Below are 23,031 nucleotides of genomic sequence, written 5' to 3'. Positions count from 1 at the left end.
TGACTTGCTCAGAGTCACATAGCTAGTGTCTGAGGCCAAATTTGAACCCACAAAAATGAGTCCTCTTGATTTCAGCCCTGAGACAGGGCAAAATAGAAATGAAATAAGTGAAACAAAAAGACAGTATAGTAAAACGCTAGGAATGTTGAGAAGGGATAAAATGGTGGGCAGCTTGTGTGTGATGGTAACTTGTACTGTCATGAATTCAAGAGAAATGGAGGAAAGTTCTCAGTACCAAGAGTGGACTCACTGTGGCAAACTTAGGGAAGAACAGAGACAACCATTAGATGGGATGGACAGGTGTGCATGGACTGTAATCATTACTGAAGTATTGAAAGTTAACCTAACACTAGGAGGATTTTACATTTTACAGAAGATGAACCTGAGTAACTCAGGATGACTAGCAAAAATGGGATTTGAACACCCAGTCATCAGGATGTATATTTCTTTCAGGCAATAACTTTTCATTTTTGTCTTCTGTACAGTTCCTGGAACATGTCAGAGACTTAAAAATGTCATTGACTGTAACATAGTGATATTATCATCAACCCAAACAAATCTTTTGCTGTAAATGGAGCTCATTATTCAATAAAATTTGATCATAGTCACATAGAAAAAAATAAAGGATTCATATCCACCACTATGTGCTTTTGGAGGAATTCTATTCATTCCTCTGGCTGCTGCCATACTTTGGGTAGGGAAAATTCAGTGTCCTTTTCTTCTATCTTTTTCCATCACCTCCCTCCCTCTTTTCTTCTTCCTTTCCTTTGCCTCTCTGACCTCTGCTCAGAAAAGAAGAGAAAGGAAGAAAGCATCTAGAAACTTGGAGTCAGTCTATGTCTTGGGGGAGGGATCAGAGTGGAACAAACATCTGACCACATCCTTCTTCTACTCATAGCCTTGAACTTCAAGGTCAGTCTTCTTTCTTCTTTCTCAAATGGCCTAAAGTGTGACATTGATTCATAGGGCTTATGATTTTATTCCTACAGGGACTCCCAAGTAAGGAAAGTCCCCCTATCAAAACAGATTGGCACCTTCTCTGAAACATTCTAGTTTTCAAGGTTATCCAGAGGATCGACAATTTGCATAACTTGTCCAGGGGTACACAGCCAGTGTGCATCAGAGACAGAATAGGAAATCAGGTCTCCAGTTTGAATCCACTTTGCCCTGATGTCTTTCTAGAGAATGTTATAGCAACAGGACAGCTAGATCAGTGGATAGAACATTGGCCTTGGAATCAGAAAGATGGGAGTTTGAATTCATATACTTGACACTAGCTGTGTAACTTTGGACAAGTCACTTCGCCCTGACTGCCTTGCATCCAGGGCCATCTCCAGTTGTCCTGATTCATATTTGGCCACTGGACTCAGATGGTTCAGGAGGAGAAAGTGAGGCTGGTGACTTAGCACAGGGCCCCTCACCCAAATCCAAGTCATATACTTGCCTTAGCATCACTCCCCCTTGATGTCATGGTCTTTTTCGAGAATAAAGGACAAACATCATTGTCATCAGGCTATAGCAACCTGAAAGGTCATTGTCATTTCTTCATTTAGTGCTCACAAGAATGTGAGCTTTCTTTGATCATATCGTTTATTTTTGTTTTTTGTTTTTGGCTAGGCAGTGGGGTTAAGTGGCTTGCCCAAGGCCACACAGCTAGGTAATTATTAAATGTCTGAAACTGGATTTGAACTCAGGTACTCCTGACTCCAGGGCTGGTGCTCTAAGCACTGCACCACCTAGTTGCCCCTTTTGATCATATATCTAATCATAATCACATCAAACAATGGCTATCATACACAAGGAAATGAAATAAGATAATTTGGGGAGAGAAAGAATTCTCACTAAAAACAGGGTAATTGGGAAAGATTTAATAGAGGAGGTGGTCAATGTACTGAGCAATGAAGGTAAACAGGATTTGAAAATGTGAGATCATCATGTGAAACAGATCTTGCAAAGGCATGGAGATAGGAGATAGAAGACCTAGGCTGTAGAGTTGGAAAGTAAGTTTGTTTGACTGGAAGACAGCATTTTTGAGACCAGGAGCCAGATTGTATAGAACTTCAAATGTCAAATTGAGAAACACACATTTTTTCTAGATATAATAAGGAGCCATTGATGATTTTTGAGCTGGAGAATGTCATATGATCATACTTGTCCATCTAGACAACTACATTGCCCAGTTCTTGAGGGACTGAAATTGGCTATTAAGGTCAATAGCATGAAGCACTGTTTGTGCAGATTAAGGAACCTGGAAACAGATCTCCAACTGCCACAATTCATCAATGGCAGCAAATCAGAGGTTTCTACTTAAGAGTGTCCTAGAAACCAACATGCAATGATGTATTTGAATTAGGCTAACAAACAAATATGGCACCAATCACACTAATATTTTTTTCCCAAAGGTAAAGCAAGAGAAAATATGTTTGGGAGAGTTTTCTCCTTTCTCAGGTTTGAATCTGTAACTCAGTCTTTTTCATTAAGGCTCCTTCTTAGACAAATTTAGGTAGGACTGAATTAAGTAATTGGCCATGATCTGGAGTTGACAGCAATGAAGTGAAGGTCTCATGGTCATACCCACTGACTACCATGACAACTTTAGCCAGCAGTCTGAAGCCATATTTTGGAGGAGGAGAGCCTGCAGACATGTTCACACCTCCAACCTCTCCCATGGACCCAGCCATCTGGTGAAGCTTCTGCAATGAGCTTTGCCTCTGACCCATGACCTATTCATCAGTCAGAATCCCAGCTGATTCAGAGGTGGTGGGAGCTCAGACCAGTGTCTTTCCCACAGCTGTATTTTTGTAGGCACATAGTTGACCTGATCAAGCATCTGCCCTTGAGTTCCCCTCCCTGTCCCACCCTGGGGGCAAACCACCGGGTTCTGGCAGGCAGGAAGAGTGGAATCTCAGAAAAGAGAGCAAGTCTCTAAGGCACCAGAGGCCAACCATTTGCCTTTCCCAAAATGCTCATGCTGGGAAAAAGGCTTTATAGATTCTCATTCCAAGAAGTGGAATCCCTCTTTACAGTCCTTGGGTAGGGGAGAGACAGGTACCTTCAGGCCTTGGCTTTGGCTTTTCTAGCCCTCCATCTTGCATCAGTTCAAAGGAAAATGACACATTCAGGACCTAGAAATAGAATCATAAGAGCTATGTCACTGGAGTTCCTTCTCATCCCCTGTAGTCCCTGAAGCTTTGGGCCCCAGGAAAATTAGGGAACCTGGGGTGGCTGCCACAACTCAAATATCTTTCCCAATTTGGAAGGAAGAACCCAAGCCATTTAATTGTGGGGGCATTACAGCTCAAAGGCAGGTGGGTTGGAGAAACTCTGGCAGAGAATCAGCTACACTGATCCCTACTTGCTATGATCAATCAGACCAAAGATCAAACCTTTCCTCCTGAGGTACCTGGCCCCTCCTTTATGTGGCTAGCCCTTTGCCGAGGTGGATTTCTGAGCATTTGCAGAGATCAGACAGGAAGTCATGCCTTTGATGTCTTCAAAAGGGAGAGAAGTATTTCTCTCTTATTTCCTGAATGCCCCTTGTCTAGTGACAAAGACTGGAGAAGGGAGGGAGGTACCAGTTAAAATTCTATTAGAATTCCATTTAGCTGCTGGAATAGAGGTCTTTGGGTCCTTGCAGGACAGAGATGACTTGTTTTTGCATAGGTTTAGGGATGAAAGAGACCTGATAATCTGTCTAGTCTAACTCTCTCCTTTACAGATGAAGGGGAATGATGAAAATTAAGGGGCCTTGCTCAAGGGTCACCCAAGTTGAATGTGACAGAACCAGGATTTGAAGACCTGGCCATTAATTCTACAGTGAGTGTTCTTTCCATTAGGATATAAGTTCCTTGCAGGTTGGAATTGTCCATTTTTGTCTTTGGCACAGAAGGTAAAAATACCAATGACTGTAACACCATGATGATAATATCAACCCAAACACATCTTTTATCGCAAATGGGTTAGAGTTTGATATGCAATAAGATTTTCAAATTTAAGCTAATAGTAAAAATCATCTCCATAATTCAAAAGATTCATAATTTCTTCAGTGTGAGTGATCCCTTGTTCTGACCTGCTCTGACCTGTCTTTCTGGCCCTAGTGTGTATTTCTGTGGTTGGAAAATTTGGGGACTAAGCTAGACTATAGTCTAGTCATCACCAGGCCAATCCTTGAAGGCCTTCCAGCCTGGGAAAGTACCTGGACTTTGAAGTCCAAGGTAAGGTGGGCAGGGATATTTATGTGGAAGCAGGAGCAGCAACCAGTTATACTTCCCTTAAATGGAGCTCCTCAGAGCTCTCATGGACTCCACATTGGGCTGAATCTGTTCTACTGTATATGACTGGGAACTTTGTTAACACGTATTTGGGGAGTCTGGTTCCTCTACAAGGTCTCCATCCCCTTTCTCCCCCTTCTCTGGAATTGAGGAATCCATGGAAAGGAGACAGTATCACCCTAGGTCTTGGCCAGTGCTCCATATTTCTCTTAATTCAGAAAAGGTGGCTATGGGATTGAAGCAAAGTACCTTTTGCTCAAAGCTCTCCGGAGTCAGGAAGAAGCTGTGTAGAGGCACAAAGTAACCCTCCAAGAGACCCATGAGCAGCACCAAGTAAACTCCATCTGCAAACTGTGTAGAAAAAAACAAAAAAAAAGTGGACATTTTGACTTCATTTGGGTTTCCATTCACTCCTGATTCAGCCCACAAATATGCAGTCTAATGAAAACAATGATAATACTAATGATAAGACAATTTTCTGTTGTTAGAGGTAGGGCATACTGGGAAAGGAGGAATAGCAATATTCTTCAGGGAGCAGGTGAATTATCATCCTCTATGTCTATTTATGGACATCAGGATCAGGAAGTAGCCTTAGGGCTAATGTTGGTTTTTAAAGTGGATAGGAAGCAACCGGTGATGGGATAGTTTGCAGAGCGAGTTTGTGGACCATAAAATGTTTGTGTTGAGGATGAAGGTTTTGGTACCGAATTAAGTATTTCAATTCAGTAATTCATTAGAAAGAATGACAAGGGGAACCAGTTAATTTACTATCAGAATTCAGTTTGGTAATGGGAGGGAGAGAAGTAGGTGAGGAAAGAGAAAAGAGAAGGAGAAAGAGAAGGGCGAAGAGAGTATGGAAGTTTGGGTCCTGCCTCCCAACCTCTTCTTCCATGGTGTCTATACTTTAGAAGGGAAGACTGTTAACTAGAGCTGTCTCCTACCCTTATGAATTAGCCCTTCTATAGGGGTCCTTCCTGGGCAGTTTTGGGAGAGTGGTGGAGATGGTAGTAGGGAAGGAAACAGGCTAACTGGTAGTTGGAATGTACCTGACCAGGAAGGAGAGATTCATAACACAAATAATACTTCACATTCACAAAGTCCGTTCATTGATGTCACGTCACCCGATTTTCACAATAACTCCAAGAAGTACAAAGATTATGGACCCCATTTTACAGAAAAGGAAATGGAGACTGGAGCACAGAAATGCGTTATTCAAGGTTGCAGGTAAAAAAACGACCCTGCTGGAACTGAACAAAAGTGTCCTTTGATTTTTGAGTTGTGCCTTTTCTCTCCAATAAAAATAATAATAACAACAATAATGATGATAGCTAACATTTATAATAGCTCCTCTTATGTGCCAGACTCTCTTCTAAGTGCTTTAAATAAGTAATTATAAAATATAATAAACACTAAATAGTAAAATAAATAAAACCAATAATAAAATACAAATATAATAATAACTCACATTTATATAATACTTATTATGTGCCAAATCCTTTACACAACAACCCTAGAAAATAGAGGCTATTTTGACCTCCCCCATTTTACAGATGAGAAAACTGAGGCAGATAAAATGACTTGCCAGGGTCACAAGTATCTGAAGCAGAATTTGAACTCAGGTCTTTCTGACAACAAACCCAGCACTCTATCCACTGTGCTACAATAGTAACAATTATATAGCATTTTTGAATGTTTGCAAATGACAACTATGATGACATCTGATCTTCACAATTCTGGGAGGTAATGTTATTTTTCCATCATTTTACATATGGGGTAACTGAGACTGAGAAAAGTTAAATGATTTGCTCCATGTCTGAAGCCAGATTTGAAGTTGGGTCTTCTGGACTCCAGGCCCAATACTCTAACCACTGCACCACTTCAGGGAATTTAGCTTCCCCTAATTCCATAGTTGGTCAGAAAGCAGAGTGGATAATGAGATATCAATGTATCACCAAAGTTTTAAAATTCAATGATTCTTTTATACATGTTTCTGATATTAGCTAGACTGAAAATGGACTACAGCATTGGAGACTTTTAATAGGAGAGAATTTAAATATTTGATGAATATAGGTCAGGAAATGCCAATGGAGGAAACTTGTGTGTGTGTACGTGTGTGCATGCATGTGTGTGTGTGTGTGTGTGTGTGTGTGTGTGTGTGTGTGTGTGTGTTGGGGGGTGCTTCTTTTTCCTCTCCCCACCTCCTTTCCCCATAGCAGCTATATCCCTTTTAAGGAGACCTAGAATCCAGACGGCAGCAGACAAATGCTTCAAATTGACACAGATACAGAGAGGCAGTTGTCCCTTAGGGGAGGAGTGAAGAAGAGGACCAGTTTAGATTTAAGAGAGAGCCAGCCCAGTAAAGAGAAGCAGACTCTAGGAGCTCAGCTAAGCAACCCACCTTGAGGAGATGCTTTGCCCTGCTGGGGCACACCTCATATAGTAGTGCTTGGCTAGGGGAAGCATCAAAGCAAGAGTTGAATGTGAGAAAACTTGTGGGGGTGTTGTAGACAGAAATTCCATCATAGGATGGAAGGTGGAGTTTTTTTTACCTCTAAATTCTCTGACAACCCTTAAGATCTTGTGTTTCTCTATCCTAATTTCCAAAAGAGCAATGAGGTATCTATCTAGAAAGCTGAAAAACAGTTGTGGCACTGAGCATTAAGGCTCACAAAACTTTTTCTGAATAGATGATGTTCCTGGGAGTCTCCTGTGTCTAGACTGACCATCTACAGAAGGGATAAAACACATCTTGGGTAATCCATGTATTTTTCACCCCAATGAGCTTAAGACTAGCTTCCTCAGGGCAGCCAGGTGGCACAGTGGATAGAGCACTGACCCTGGAGTCAGGAGGACCTGAGTTCAAATATGACTTCAGACACTTAATAATTGCTTAGCTGTGTGACCTTGGGCAAGTCACTTAACCCCATTGTCTTAAATAAATTTTAAAAAGTAAAAGGAAAAAATCAACAAGACTAGCTTCCTCAAACTTCCCTGGCTCAATGCCTCCCATTTGAAAGGAGAGAATCAAGGAAAAAGAAGGTGGGAGAAGAACCCAGACCAGGATTCTAGATTTAGAGCTGAAAGTCAGTCCTATCCCCTTAAAAAACTATAAGCCCCCTCAGGGTAGACACTACACCATTTGTCTTTTTATCTTCCTGAACATCCAACATAGGGCTTTGCAACCTAGAGCCAGATGTTACCATAAACAATTCTTATTTTATGTGTAGTGTCTGCTGGAGCTATTAAGCAGTTAAGTTCTTGGCTTGACTCAATGACCTTGGATGAGTCACTTTTTCCTTGGGCCTTAGATTCCTTATCTATAAAATGAGTGGGGTTGGTTTAAATGGCCTCCAAGGTTCTTTTCAGCTCTGAATCTCTTGATCTTATGATTTTATTTTTCAAAAGATGATGGGGTGATAAGGGGAATTCTTATTGTGACCAAAAAGAAGGTATTTCCAGGGGACAGATAGGTGGCACAGTGGATAGACCACTGTTCCAGAAGGCAGGAGGACCTGAATTCAAATTCAGCTTCAGAAACTTGATACTTACTAATTGTGTGACCTTGGGCAAGTCACTTAACCCCATTGCCTCCCCCCCCCAAAATGGTGGCACTTCCTAGGTATAAAAGTGAAAATTATGGGAACCTAGAAGTAAGTGACCCTCCCATTTTAGAATTTGTGATAGAAAAGAGAACAGTAAGGAAAGTAGATTTTAAAGGATTCAGAGAAAGGATAGATAGGATCCTGTGGCCCAAGTTTCTATAGGAGAAGCTATCTCAAAGAGGAATGGGGACAAAAAGTGAAATCTTTCCAAAGAGAAGAAGAACCAAGGAGGCTGAAAGGACAAGAAATTTATTGATCAACATAGATTTTGAAAAGGTGAAATAAAATACAGACAACTAAGAATGGACACAAAAATAGGGAATGAACTGAATCCAGTTAGAAGCCAAACAGATCACAAGAGCTGAGGATGATGAAGACTTCTACATATAGTAAAAGCAAAATTGGGGAAGAAAGACATCAAAGAGTGAGGGACTGCTGCTGCCAGGGTCTGGGATGCTGATAAAGGAAGACAAAAAGAAGGTGGAGTGAAACCGTTAGTCTTCTTCTAGATTTGTTGTTTTTTTACCCTGCTAATGAGGCTAGCAAAAAAGGGGATAAAAACAAGGCAAGGAGAAAACTGGTTAATAAGGAATTAAGCAGGAATTAAATTGCCTAAGAACATGACTAGATGACAGGGTGATAAAGGGAATTCTTGAGTCATCAGGTGCAGATGAACAAAATCATTGAAAAATTCATTGATCTTTGAAAGATTGTGGTGAACTGTGACATGTCATAGGATTTAGAGGGGCACAATGTGTCTTGACTTGCCACAAAAACAGTAGGGTCTTTCAAACTGTATCTACTCCATCTACTCCATACTATTATCTACTCGATTTTGTTCTTGGCAAATTCTAGACTCACACATTATTAAAAAGATAGTTTGCCAGTATCAAGAAAACAAGCACATTATTAAGATGTCAAAAGAAGGAGTCAGTTCAATCCATCATCCAACCAACCAGGGTTTATAAACATCAAGAACAGGTCATGGCAGACTAAACTTATTGCTTTGTTTTTTGGACAGTGTTACTAACTTGATCCAAAGACTGTTATAGTTTTAGTTTCTCTTGATTTTGGCCAAAAGTTTGACAGAGTCTTTCATGTTATGCTTATGAAAAAGATGGAGAAATGTGAACCATCTAGTCCAACTCATATCTGAACCTTCCTCCTATTTTAGCTGTCCATTTGAAAGTCTTCAGTGAGGAAGAGGGACCTCATCACTACCAGAAGCACCTGACCCATTATATTTTTTTGATTTCTGGGAGGGGATGGGGGGAGTGGGAGCCTCTAGGAAGTTCAGTGTTTAGGGAGATAGTACACATATATAGATGAAAAAAGTTAATTATCACACAACTGAAATATATTAAAAAAATGACTTATAAGTAAGTGCTATAGAAGTTTTGAGGAAAGGAAGATTGCTTCCAGCTGGGGTGTATGGGCAAGGCTGAAGGGAGGAGAGGGGCTTTGTATTAGATCTTGAGGCATTCTAATTTATATTTTGAGTTGGAAAGGTCTTAAAGAGGCCATCATATCTAAATCCTTTTATTGTGTAAATGAGGACTCTGGGGCACCCGGACTCTAGGTCTCTCTACCTGTCTCTGGGGCCTAGCTACTGGACCATGCTAGGATAGAAGAAAGGAAAGGGGAAGAACTTTCTAAGTAGGGAAGTTGAACCACACCTCAGAGAGAAGGGCTTATCCTAGGTTGGGGGGGGTAGGGATGTGCGTTTTTAGCAACAGCAGGCAAAACTGCTGCCAAAGGGATTACATAGCTATGCAAAGGCATCCAATCCATACCGCGGGAATAATTCCCCGAGCTTGAGCCAGGCATATGGCAGACAGTTTATGTGCTTGTTCATTGGCAAGTTGGATGGTTTTATGGCCAAGCTTGGTGGAAGGGGGCAGTGAGGACATCTTCAGAGATGTCTCTGCCTTCAGAAAGGGCAAGCTCAGCCTTGTCCTGGAGAGAAGACAATGACCAACCACCAGCTCACAATTCTTCTGTTTACTATTAATGCTCCTCTGGAAAGAATTATTCAACTGTGACCTCACCAAAGCAAACAGGCCTACAAGCTGTCAAGGAGATACAAATTGTCTGCTCCAGAGAAGCCTGTGAACAATGCATCCCCAGCTCTTTGGAATCTAACTCTCTAAGCACTTAGGTCACGATCGCCAGTTCACTGAGTCCTAGAATCTGAGATTTACCAGGGCTGAGATCACCTTGTTCAACCCCAAACTGAAGCACAAATCCCCTCTCCTATCAGTAGAGGGTGTGGCCAAACACTGGGGGATAACAGAGCTTTTATCAGGTCCTCATCTCCTCTCACCTAGGTTATTGCGACAGTCTCCTAATTGGTCTCCTGCCTCAATACTCTCATCACGCCAGTCCTTCCTGCTGCCAAAATACTTTTCCTTATGCATAGATTTGACCATGTGACTCCCTGACTCAACCAACTCCATGAATGGCTTCCTATTGCCTCCAGGAAAAAATAGAGACTCTTTTTACTTTTAAGTCACTACAGGACTGGGCCCCAATCTATCTTTTGGGTCTTGGTGGACATCATTCTCACATTCTGTAATTCAGTCAAACTGGTCTCTGTTAATCAACCAGGATCCTCCATCTTCCAAGTTGTGCTAGAAGTCCCCAAGCGCTCAATGCACTCCCTTCTCTATCCACCTCAACAAGGCCCTTTCTTCACAGCATAAGCACCATCTTGGGTATAACGACTTTTTTGATTCCCTGGAATGAGAAGACCCTTCCTTCCAAACTATCATATACTTAATTTGTAATTATTTGCAGTTATTCTCTTTATATTTATGCTTTAAATATATACTTGTTCTATCCCTTTAGAATGTAAGCATCTAAAAAAATAGAGCTTATTTCATTCTTTGTACTCAAAATTTCTAGTTTCTAGCACATAATAGGTGCTTAAAACTGCTTGTAGACTGACAGAAAGACAAAATTGAAACATTTCTAGCCTCAAGGAGCTTACAATCTATTGGGTGAAACAATATGCACACACTCACAGACACACAGTATGTTCAAAGAAAATTCATCTTTGTCTGAATATTTCCAGGGATAAACAACTTAGTCATTTCCAATCTAATTGCTAAAAATACTCTGACATAGATATTGTCACCTCTGAATCTCACAACTCCCTTGAGGTAAGCAGGATAGGTATTAAGAAACAGAAGGTAGTTTGGCTTGTGTGGGGTCAGAGCTACTGAGATCTTTCTTTTCATTGTGACTACACCCTTTTTCCCCTCGGGTCCCTAGCTTTCAACAGCAACTGTATTCTGAGTCTGGCTTCTCTCTGCTTCTCTCTTCCCTAGGTGTGTTGGTGTTGATGAGGGGGATCGAGGGCCAAAGACAACATCCTGGAACATACAAATACACTTTGCCAAAGGACATCACCACCATCCTCTTACACTTCTACCCCCACACATCTCCCTTCCCTAAATTAACTTTAAAAGAATACATAAAGAACCATCATTAATTACAGAAACTCAAAAGTTGGCAAAAATTATAGGAAATGCCCATAGGCATACTCTCAGATCTTGAGCATATTTTCCATTCTGTAGCCTTTAGACACTACAGTTAAACTGAAGGGGTGTGTGCCCCATCTATGCATACCTTTCACATTCATGTTGATCTCCTATACAGCTGATTTTCCACTATAGAATAAATCCCCAAGCTTTTAAATCAACTCAGAAGACCTCCCCAGGAGATGTGCAAAGGGTCCCAATGGCACCATTGGTTTTAGGCTTAGCATGAACAACTAAGAATGAATAGAACAGTGGCTCCTATCTTCATCAGCCCAGCTAGTCTCTAACCCCATCTGTCTTGTGTCTTTAGCCTGCCTACTCATCATTCTCTCCCTAATCCCTTTATAAGAGCTGATCCAGCCTTGTCACACCTCAGGCTCCTATGATGTCACTGGCTTAGTCTGGTCCCACTTATAGCCCCTGTGTCTTCACTGATCTGATTCTGCCTCCTTCAGTTATTATGCCATCATTGGCACAGCCTGATCCCCACCCCTCTGTATGTAGCTCCTATATCATCCCTGGCACAGCTTGCCCTGCTTTCCCTGTACCTAACTCAGAGATGTCATTAGTCTGCCCCACACTCTCTGGCACTGATGCTGCTGGTCCAACCTGGCTCCTATGCCATCATTTCCCCCCTTCCTTTATTTGGCTTGGTGACAGGTAGTGACCTACCTGGGTTTCCAGTTCTGTGACTTCCAGGTTCAGTTTATTCAGGTGCTTGTTCACAAAGGTGATGAGCGTCTAAAAAACAGTAAGTCAAGCATGCAGAAAAATCATTGGATTTTGTTAATTGAGTTTAAATCAATTCATCTCTTTACTATCTGAATAATTTTCGGCAGGGCATTTAAACCCCTCTATACTGTGTTGGGTATAATACCAGTCCTACTGACTCAAAGGGCACTTGTGAAGAAAGCTCTCTAAAAACTTGAGATCACCAAATGTTTGTTTGAAAGCCTCTTCTCACAATGTTTCAGGTAGGAGGAGGAAAGAATCTGTGACTATTATTGAAGTCTGGGGTTTAGGAGATGGCCCATCTGCCTAGATACAGAATATTTATCAGATGCCAGTTTCCCTACTTGATGGTGAGTGCTCAGGTAAGAGGAGTGGTCAAGGGGTCACCAATCCCAGGGCCTTGTGGGTGAGCCACACATACAGTGCTGAGGGCAATGTGAACAGACTTTGAGAGACAGAAGGGACCTCAGTAATCATCTGATTTATCCCATACATGAAGGGAATTTATAAAACTTAAGCTTGAAGACCTCAAGGAGGGAAAATACACTACTTTTCTAGGCAGCTCAGTTCATATTTGGACAGTTCTAAGTGTTGGTGTGTGTGTGTGTGATCAAATTTAACTGTAGCTTGCACTCAAAAAAATACCATGTTAATTGTTCTCCTTTGGATACCTTGATTTCAGTCATTTTTCAGTCATGTCCAACTCTTTGTGACCCCATTTGGGGCTTTCTTGGCAAAGATACTGAAGTAGTTTACCATTTCCATCTCCAGTTCATTTTACATTTGAGGAAACTGAAGCAAACGGTGACTTGCCCAGGGTCATACAACTAGTAAATGTCTGAGGCCAGATTTGAATTCACAAAGATGAGTCTTCCTGTCTCCAGGCCCAGCACGCTATCTGTTGTATCACTTAGCTGGCCCAAAATTTAACAATCAAGTCTCACCATCTGGTTAGAGCTGGTTCTGACATATCTCTTTTGTTGCTATTCAATTGTTTTCAGTTGTGTCCAACTCTTCACGACCCCATTTGGGATTTTTTTTGGAACAGATACTGGAGTAGCTTGCCATTCCCTTCTCCAGCTCATTTTACAGATATGGAAACTGGGGCAAACAAGGTTAAATGACTAGTTCAGAGTCATACACCAAATAAATGTCTGAGGCCAGATTTGAACTCAAGAAGATGAGTCTTTCTGACTCCAGGCCCAATACTCTATCCATTGACTCACCAAACTGGCCTCCATATTGCATCACAATCCAATGATAATAGTTAGAATATTGAAAGTTTGCACTGTCATAACAATACTTTGAAATTATTACTACTACTACTACTACTACTATTTATTATTGCTATTACTATTCTAATCCCTATTTTACAAATGAGGAATACTGAGGAAGAAATTTAAATGATTTGTCCAGGACCAAACATCCAGGACATATGAGAGGCAGGATTTGAATGCATGTCTTGTTGTTTACTTCTCTAAGTTGCCACTATTTCACTTCAACCTCTACCTAAACTTTCTGTGCCATGGATCCCTTTGATAGGCTGCTAAGATTACAAGAGCAAGTGATTATATAGAAATAGTTACCCAAATATTTGAAAAATAATAAGACCAAGTTTAGGGATCCCAGATTAAGAATTTATATTCTCAAATTGTACTTTTCTGACAACTCCAGGAAGTGAGTAATCAAAGCATCATCTCCATAGAACAGATTAATGAACAGCTCACATCTTTGGGATATAAGGTCACTTACTCAAGGTCACACAGTCAATATATAAACCAAAACATTCTGACTTTATGCTTAGCTCTTAGGCCACGGCATCACCATTTAGCTCCACACTCAACCTGTATAGCCTTCTCCTTCCTTGGGCTCTTGCTTGGAAAAGGAATTGGCATGGGGTGAGGGTGTGTGCTGAGTAGAGCTGCGGTCTGTAGAGAATGCAGGGAGGAAGGGGTATGAAATTCTTGGTTTTCTTTTCTCTACACCCAAGGAGAGTCTCCCTGGTGGCCTCAAAGAGGAGAAGAGGAAGGCTGGGAGCAATTTCAAAGAACCATTGTTCTTACAAAGAACCAGGCACTCTTGAAAGACACCCTAGTTATGGGTTACAAATTTGTGTCACTGAACTGGCTTTGCAACCAGTTTCAAGAGGGAAAAAAAAATCCTCATTTATGCTTGCTGAGGCTATTAGGGAGCCCTCCCTTAGAACAGCAGTAGGGGCAGTTAGGGGGTAAAGTAGATGGAGCAGTAGGCCTGGAGTCAGGAAGAATTAAGTTCAAATCTGGGCTCAAACACTAGCTGCATGACCCTGGGTAAGTCACTTAACTGTTTGCCTCAGTTTCCTCATTTGTAAAATGAGTCAAAGAAACTGGTAAAACACACCATTATCTTTGTCAAGAAAGCCCAAAATGAAGTCAATGAAGAGTCCAACATGACTAAACAACAATGATGCAGCAGGAGATGTGTTTTCCACAACTATGGGATCAGTAAATACATTTTACTCACCCCCCCCACCTATCCCATCTCTTCTATTTATTTGTATTTCGAAGAAAGCATCTTCCCACCTTTTTCACCACATTGAGCTTGTCAGGAGCATGGTCAAATAAGGTGTCAAAGGCATCACGCTCTGAAAGACAGAGAAGTACTTGAACCATCAGTCACAATGATGCTCCATTACATCTAAGAACTACCATTTCCTTAGTTTACAAAGTACTTCCCCTACAGCCACCCTCTAAGTTGGCATGGTATAAATACTGATATTTCCATTTTATAGAGGAGGAAAACAGGTTTCTGATGTCACTTGCTCATTGTCAATAGACCAAAGAAATAAGGGCATTGTGGGGCACGGAGATGGAACAGAGAACATGTGTAAATGGTGGGGTCTAGAATTCCACATGGAAGATTTTCCTTTGTTCAGTTTGCCTGAATATCTGAAATGAGAGGTGATTTATGCTGGCAAGTCCACCAAGATACTAAAGAAGCCAATAAAGGGATCACTGCTGTTTATTTTCTATTGATTTGCATCTCTTTGGGAATGAAAATGTATAGGGTGAGAATGTTTGCAGGGACTGCAGAACCTGATCACAGGAGACATGGTGCAGCCTTGGCATCCTGGTTGTTTCATTATGGGTCTCCTCTCCTGGCATGATCTTTGTGATGAGTGCCCAAGTCATGCTGCTTGCTCCACAGCCTCCACACAATGTGTGTACCAGAACTGGGAGTAATTGATATTGCTGTGATCAGATACAGCCTAATGCTGCCTCTCTGACTATACCAGATGAGTTTACTTACAATTTCCCATTTGTAGAGAACTGGGAGGGGGAACTTATTGGATATCAAAGCTACAGAAAATCCATGATCATTTGGGAGTTGATTACAGATCTTCAACCCCATTCAGCTCTCAAGGAGTTCCTTGTCTAAGGTAATGTTGAACCTTACTTACTAAAATAAAATAATAATATTAATGCAATTAATATATTTTTTGGTTATTAAAGGGAATATTCTAGGGCATTTTCACTTGACCAGCCTATTATTATCAACAAGATAATATTAAAGTATCTACTATGTGCTAAGTGCTAGGAATACAAAGATAAAAAGGAAAAGATAGTGCCTGCCCTCAAGAAGCTAACATTCTATTTGAAGGATAATATATATATATATATATATACACACACACACACACACACACACACACACAGATACATGTATGTACACAGTACATACATGATTAGTGAGGGAAGAGAGAGAAACCTACAGACAAAGAGAGAGAGAGACAGAGAGGAGAGAGAGAGAGGGAGAGATAGAGGAGAAAGAGAAGAGAGAGATGAAAGAGAGAGAAGAGAGAGGGAGAGAGAAAAGAGAGAGAGGACAGGAGAGGAGAGGGGAGAGGGAAGAGAGAGAACGAACAATTAGGGGAACTGAGAAAAGTCATGCTATGGGAAGTGATGCTTTTGTTGAGATAGAAGAAAGTCAGAGAACCAAAAGGAGGATGGAGGAGCTGAGAAAGGAGCTAATTTCGTTTCCACTGAGCTCAGTTCAGGTACTACTTCCTTTGATCCCCTATTTCTACCCCCTCTGCATATATGTTGTTTTCTCCAAAAAGACCATAAGCTCCTTGTGATGAACAAACTGACCTATTGGTTAATCTGAAAGGAATGTATGCTAAAGACCATGAAGGGGAAGAATGTAAAATGAGCTTGGAGACAGATTGTACAGGGCAATGTTTTCAACTAAAAGACAATGAGGAATCATTAAACATTATTGAGTAGGGCCAAGATTTCATGGTCAGAAGTACAGTATCTTGACAGGATTTCTTCAGGGACTTGGTAGGGGATATCAACCTACTCGTACAAATCCATTGACAGTCAAGAACCAGTCAGTTAAACAGCACCAACAGGGTTAGGGGAAAAAACTGGCTAGAGGAAGCAGGGAAGCATAGTGGGTGGGCAAGCAGACCCTGATCAAAGCAAGTTGAGGCATTGGGATGGGATGAGGACAGCTCAAGCCTGTAAAGTGGGTTGTCTGCCTTGAATCAGGGACCTCCAACAATGTCTTCTATCACCTCTTTCCCTTCCTTCCTTTTCCTTTAAAGTTTGGAGGAAAATGCCTCCTGGGAAATAAACAGGGCAGAACTTCAGAAAAGTAGCCTGCAGCCTTACAGTAACTTCTAGGAGTACTGGTGAAGTACCAGATGTTGGGCAGAAAGAGCATCTCTTAAGGGACCCCCTTGGGAGCTGCCACCCTTTGTGGAGGACACATGTGTCTGGGTAACTGCAGTGTGGCCGGTCCCTCCCAGCTGCATGCAAGCTACCCGACTGTTGCATAAATAACCAGAGAACTCTTGGCAGCTGCAAGTCCGAGATGTCAGTCCTGTGAGACTTACCATGCCTTCCTGACAGAGCCCTGTGGTAAAAATAAAAAAAGAGAGAGAGAGAATGACATACTTCTCAGCCTCTTTGGATGGGTGTTTTTTTTTTTTTTTGGTCATTCAAGGGAATATTCTGGGGCATCTTCACTTGACCAGCCTAATCCCCACTCCTGGCCCTGGCCACGGTTGATTGGAAACCTTTCATTTGATGGAAGAACTCAAAAAGCCTCTTGTCACTGAGTTTTATGAGGGAGACTGCAATTATGGGAATTGTGTGTGTGCTCTCTCCTTCCCCCTACCAAAGAGCTGGCTGGGGTTGGCACAACAGAATCCTGAGCAGTAGGGCTGAGAGGCCCTTTTAAAGGGGCACCATAGCAAGGAGGATTGAGTACAGCCTTGGAAAGACCACCTCTGACAATCCCACCTCTGACACTTATTAGCTCTGTGACCACAGGCAAGTCACTCGATCTCTCTGGGCTGTGAAAATTGAACAAAGAGTAATTCCCTCCCTGGGCTGTTCTGAGGCTCAAAGGAGATAATTATGTAAATTAAAACACTTTGCAAAGCTTAAAGTGATTTTTGTATAGGTTGGCTCTTACTACTCAAAAGCCCCTTCCTGTTTTAAGCAAAATCCTAGAATCACAAGATTTTAGAACTGAACCTGGCTGCAAGGGTTACCTGGTACTAAGAATCTCTACTCCAGGCAGGTCCCAATTAGTACAAATACTGAATAGCTTGAAGTGGCCTCATATTCAAATCCATACTATTCAAACTTATCATTACATACAACATAGTAATTGGTTCCAGCCCAATGGAAACATATATTCAGGATGAATTTGAATAATGAAAACATTTGGGGAGAAAGACCTTATTCATACCAAGGGAAATTTTAAGGAAAGACTTAGAGGAAAGAATACTAGTCTTCAGGTTCCCAGGCAGCATCCAGAAATATAGCCCAGGCTGAAGAGTAGCTTCTGACATTAGAATCATCACTCTAAAACTAGGAGAGACCCTGGGGGGCCATCTAGTCAAACTTTCTCATTTTACAGATGAAGAAACTGAGGCCTGGAGAGGAAAATTGACTTTCCCAAATGTTAAATGTTCTAAGAGAAAACATTAGGATTTGAACCCAGGTCCTCTGACTTCAAATCCAAAGTTCTTTTCCATTTCTGAATTCTAGTTTTTAGAGCCATGATCCCCTTTGTCTTTAATGCTCTGGTTAGGGAGAAAGGACATTGATTTTCTTTGTCACTCAGAGTTCCCTGACTCCTTAGTTCAGGTTTCTTTCCAATTCACATGCCTCCAATTTTCCTCATCTCTCATTTAACCCAGGAAAACTAGGGGTAATTTGACTTCTAAGTACGGCTTGTAGGCAAATGAAAATGTTTAGATTTAGACAAGTTTTATTTTTCCTCCCCCTTCTTTTTTAGTCATGGAATTTGACCGAGTAAATCAACTTCAGAAAATGGAAAAATATGGTTTTTGAAGGTTAAAAATCTTAATTCAATTCCATGTTTATGGCATGAAGATTTCATGCTGGTTTGGGTTTTCTGGGGGTATTTTTCCTGCAGTGCCACAAAATGAATCTAGTCCAAATCGCTGCTAATTCCCATTCTCCACCCAACTCTCTGTCTTTGGTATAGAAAGACATGTTTTGAATGCATGCAAAAGGCTAAGCTATAATCATTGGCTGAAGTGTAATCCCTCGTGGAACCCCAATAAATGAAAGCTAAATATCAGCAAATGGATGGATTTCTGAGAAACATCTGTGTTCCATTACAGAACTTCTGGCAACAATGGTGTTGACATACTCGGTGTTACCAGTTATTTCCTCTTGGATTTGCCGAGACTGGAGGATTCCTTCCCGTTTCTGAAACAAGAGGGAAAAAGTGATGATTAAAAAAAACCCAACCCTCATCTTGGGGCTCATAAGACTGAGAAAGTTACTAATGACTTTGAAGAACCCTCAGAGAAGAGACAGGGCCTAGAAAGAAAATTGGTTCTCAGCCTTTCGGTGACAGGGATTGTACAGTTTCCATTCACGGACAATTATAAGTTTTGCCTTGACAAGTAGTAGGTTTTTTTTTTTATTTTTGGAGGCAAAATGCTCACCTCCAGTAATGGGCAGTAAGATGAAATTATTGAAGAATTAGACATACCTTTTCCTTAGCTGGGGAGGTACTGCTAAAAAGAAGCAAAGAAGGGTATGATGACTGAGGAACCTAGAACAATTCCATAACCAATCTAGATCATTCAAGAGGACATTTTTATTTTTTCAATTGGGCAATCTGAATGTTTTTACCTTTTACTTTTTATATTCAAGACCTATCTGGGACTGGCTTACTCCTTGGGTGTAAATAAAGTATGTGGGCACAGCCAATGTACAAATCTTTATTGAGTCCTACTATGTGCAGGGCTGACATCAAGGCAGTCATAGCACAATTTTGATGTCCTAGGCACATCATGGGGGACATATATATGACTTATGAGATATACCTGCCCTGGTGGAGTACAAAGAAGTTAGACAGAGCCATGAAATAATAAATAACATATAAACAATGCAAGATAAAAAGCAAGTGGCATTAATCAGAAGTTTGACTGGAGGGAGGGAGGAGGGAGAGCCCATGAACACAGTGATCAAGAGAGACTGGGCCTGGAAGAATGTAGGACTTGGATAGCCCTTAGGGAAGGCAAGTGTGGGTGGGACAGGAAAGATAAGAATAACAATACCTTAGCTTTCTCCAGCTTTTGTAAAATACTTTTTTCACATCTCTCTGTAACACTCAAAGCACAAAGCCTGTGCTTGTAGGGTAGAAAGATTAGTTTGCCTGGGAAGGTTTGTGTAGGAGAATAGAAAGGTGAGGTTGCAAGGACAGACTGAGGCTGATGGGAGAACCTTGCATTCCATGCTAAGGAATTTGGACTTGATTCTATAGCCAGACAATGGGGAGTCATTGGAAGTTTTTGAGTGGAGAGGATTTACAAGTTCAATTCATTTCAATTCAATTCAATAAACAAATTACTATGTGCCAGCCAGAAGGTACAGTGGATAGAATGCCAGTCCTGAAGTTAGGAGAACTGAATTCAAATTCAAACTCAGACACTTACTAGCTGTGTGACTTTGGTAAGTCACTTAACCCTGCTTGCCTCTCTCCCTGTCATCCTGATTCATATCTGGTCACTGGACCCAGATGACTCTAGAGGAGAAAATGAGGCTGGTGACTTAGCACAGCTCCCCTCACTTAAATCCAATTCAAGTTCCTATCATGACATCAATGAAAAAAAGACAAGCATCATCATCACTATGCATCAAACAGCTAGGTGACATAGGAAATAGAGAGGTGGACCTGAAGACTCCTCTTCCTGAGTTCAAATGCAGTCTTGCTGTGTGACCTTGGGCAAGTCACTTGACCCTGCTTGCCTCAGTTTCCTTATCTGTAAAATGAACTACAGGGGCAGCTAGATGGCGCAGTGGATAAAGCACTGGCCCTGGAGTCAGGAATACCTGGGTTTAAATCTGGTCTCAGACACTTAATAATTACCTAGCTATGTGGCCTTGGGCAAGCCACTTAACCCCATTTGCCTTGCAAAAACCTAAAAAAAAAATGAACTACAGAAGAGTAAACAATTCTGTATCTTTGACTCAAATAGGGTCAAGGTGAATTGGACTTGACTAAAAAATGACTAGACAACAAATGTACTAAGAACTGTGTTAGGTGCTGGAGCTACAAAAAAGAGGCAAAACAGGCAAAAGAAAGTCCCTGCCCTCAAGGAATTTACAATCTGATGGATTGTAATCAAATGAAAGGGGAACTTTGGGAACATTACTGGTATATATAGAGGCAATGAAAGGGGAATAGGTAGATGTAAGAATAGCATGGTGAGGGCATGCTCAGAGGAGGAAGTCTAGCTTTCTGTATGTGAGGCCACTGCATTGGATACCAATATGGGGTATACATGCTTGGGAAAGTCCAATTCACACCAAGACAGCTAAACTGAGCTTACATTGAGGAGGATAGTGATGATGTTTGTCCTTCTTTCTCGAAGAAGACCATGACAAACACATGAATTGGATTTGAGTGAGGGAGGGCTGTGCTGAGTCACCAGCCTCACTTTCTCCTCTAGAGCATCTGGGTCCAAAGGTGAGTTATGAATCAGATGATGGAGATGGTCCTGGATACTGAGAATAAGATTTGATGAAAGTCAACTGGTCAGCAAGAAAGAGGGAGGGAAAGGAATTTAAAGTTCCCTAAAATTGAAAGTTTAAATCATTTTCTCTTTTCCTGTGTTCCTCCCTTCTTTCTCCTTGCCATGTTTACCAGAGAACAATAGAATCTCAAAATTGGTAGCTCTCAGGATTCAGACACCAACTAGCACACTCTCTACAACATCTTCAATGGGTGGTCATCCAGCCTTTATTTCAAGATGTTCTGACCTCAGAGGTCAGTCTAATTTCTAGTCCCCTTATTCTGGGCATTACCCTTCTATGAAGGCAGCCTACGTTTGCATGAGTTTATTTGACTATCATGTCAATCAGTTGATTCATCTTGAACTGGTTTTTGTTGTTGTTGCATGACTATACAATCATGTCTGATTTTTCATGACCCCTTTTGGGATTTCATGGCAAAGATACGGGAGTGAATTGTATTATCCATTAAAAAAAATAAGTTTTTTTTTTTTCACATCAGCTATGGTCTCCCTTATGTGCAATTGACTTTTGGAACCAAAGTACAAGATATAACATCTATCTCTAACCAATTCCATTTCTTCCAGTTTAGCCCACTGTTCTAACCATTAGAATCTTTTTGGTTCCAGATACATGTTATCTAGAACCCTTCTGGGTTACCCACAGGATTTCTAGGCAAACAGGATCTAGGCTACATATAAAATACTGTTAAAAAGAGAATGATGAGGTAAAGGAAAATGTTGGTGATTCAGCAGAGACTTCTGTACATGTGAAAAGCAATCAAGACATTCTGGCTCTATTATTTTCAATGAATGTTTTATAGTAAATCTCCTATTGAGACCCACTGCCTGTCCACCCTAAGAGAAGGTGTCCTATTTTTTCCTGGGAGTTGGGGAAATGGAATGTCAGAAAAAAGGTATTAGCTGTAGCTAATGGAAGGGAAAGAAAGTTATCCTCTCTCCCTCCTCGCTCTCCAAAAAAAGAGGCAAATGTTATATCCGTGAAATAATTAATATGGTGCCAACAAGGAGACTTCCAAGGTAGGGGTTAACTTAGAGAATGTTCTCTTAGGGTTATGGAACATAAACACTTAGAGAAGAGGGTGGAGTCTGGCCCTTTTAAAGCTCTAGTCAGCTTATACTTTATAAAGGGAGTAGCACGACACTGTGTTAAGCATACTACTTTTGGAGTCCAATAATATGGACTAACTTTGCTGCTTACTACTTATGTGATTGAGTTGTTTTTCTTTTCTAAGTTCATTGATAAAATGAGAACCCAAAGATCCCTTCCAACTCTCAATACATGATTCAAACTTAAAACACCAAGATTCTTAATTGTCTAAGATCAATTAGAATGCAGTCAAAGCAGGAAAAGAAAAGGGAGCTCTCCCTTGTAACCCAGACCATATGGGGTATTCATTTTCTATTCTCCTTTTACCCCTCCTACTGTATGTGCATATAAGCTCAGTGTTTAATTAGGTCGGATCACTGATGGTTTTATACAAAGCAAGGAGAACATCTGGGTGAAAATGACTCCTAAGTAGCCAGCTGATTAGTCAGAACACATTAGCACGTATTTGTGCCTGGAATATTTCCTTTTGTATTTCAATAAATGAATTCCTGCTGACACCTCTGCCTTCAGCTTTTGTGCATGTTTAACTTGATAATGAAAAAAAAAACCCTTTAAAACCTGAATTGCATTGATGCCATTTATGTAATGTGCCCTACTTTCTCCATCTCTCTAACAAAATTATATTCAGGAGAAATTAAAAAAAAAATCCAACCAATCCAGCTGATGTCTTCTTTTGAACTCAGAATAAGGCAAGAAAAAAGGA

General features: G+C 41.0%; 1 protein-coding gene across 1 annotated transcript in view; it reads right to left on the bottom strand.

Moving 5' to 3' along the window:
• Window positions 1-23,031, bottom strand: part of PARVA (parvin alpha) — a 167,781-nt gene that overhangs the window by 10,672 nt on the left and 134,078 nt on the right. Inside the window, exons 7-12 of the mRNA XM_074230326.1 lie at window positions 18,823-18,881; window positions 17,027-17,046; window positions 14,709-14,770; window positions 12,088-12,156; window positions 4,521-4,622; window positions 3,053-3,125 (exon numbers count right to left, since the gene is read on the bottom strand). Of these exons, the coding sequence (XP_074086427.1) occupies window positions 3,053-3,125; window positions 4,521-4,622; window positions 12,088-12,156; window positions 14,709-14,770; window positions 17,027-17,046; window positions 18,823-18,881 (385 nt within the window). The remainder of the gene's footprint in view (window positions 1-3,052; window positions 3,126-4,520; window positions 4,623-12,087; window positions 12,157-14,708; window positions 14,771-17,026; window positions 17,047-18,822; window positions 18,882-23,031) is intronic.

Source organism: Macrotis lagotis, chromosome 3, assembly GCF_037893015.1.
Source record: "Macrotis lagotis isolate mMagLag1 chromosome 3, bilby.v1.9.chrom.fasta, whole genome shotgun sequence".
In the NCBI taxonomy this organism is placed as follows: domain Eukaryota; kingdom Metazoa; phylum Chordata; class Mammalia; order Peramelemorphia; family Peramelidae; genus Macrotis; species Macrotis lagotis.
Note: the sequence above shows the minus strand (reverse complement) of the source record. Positions and strands in the feature narration are given on the sequence as shown.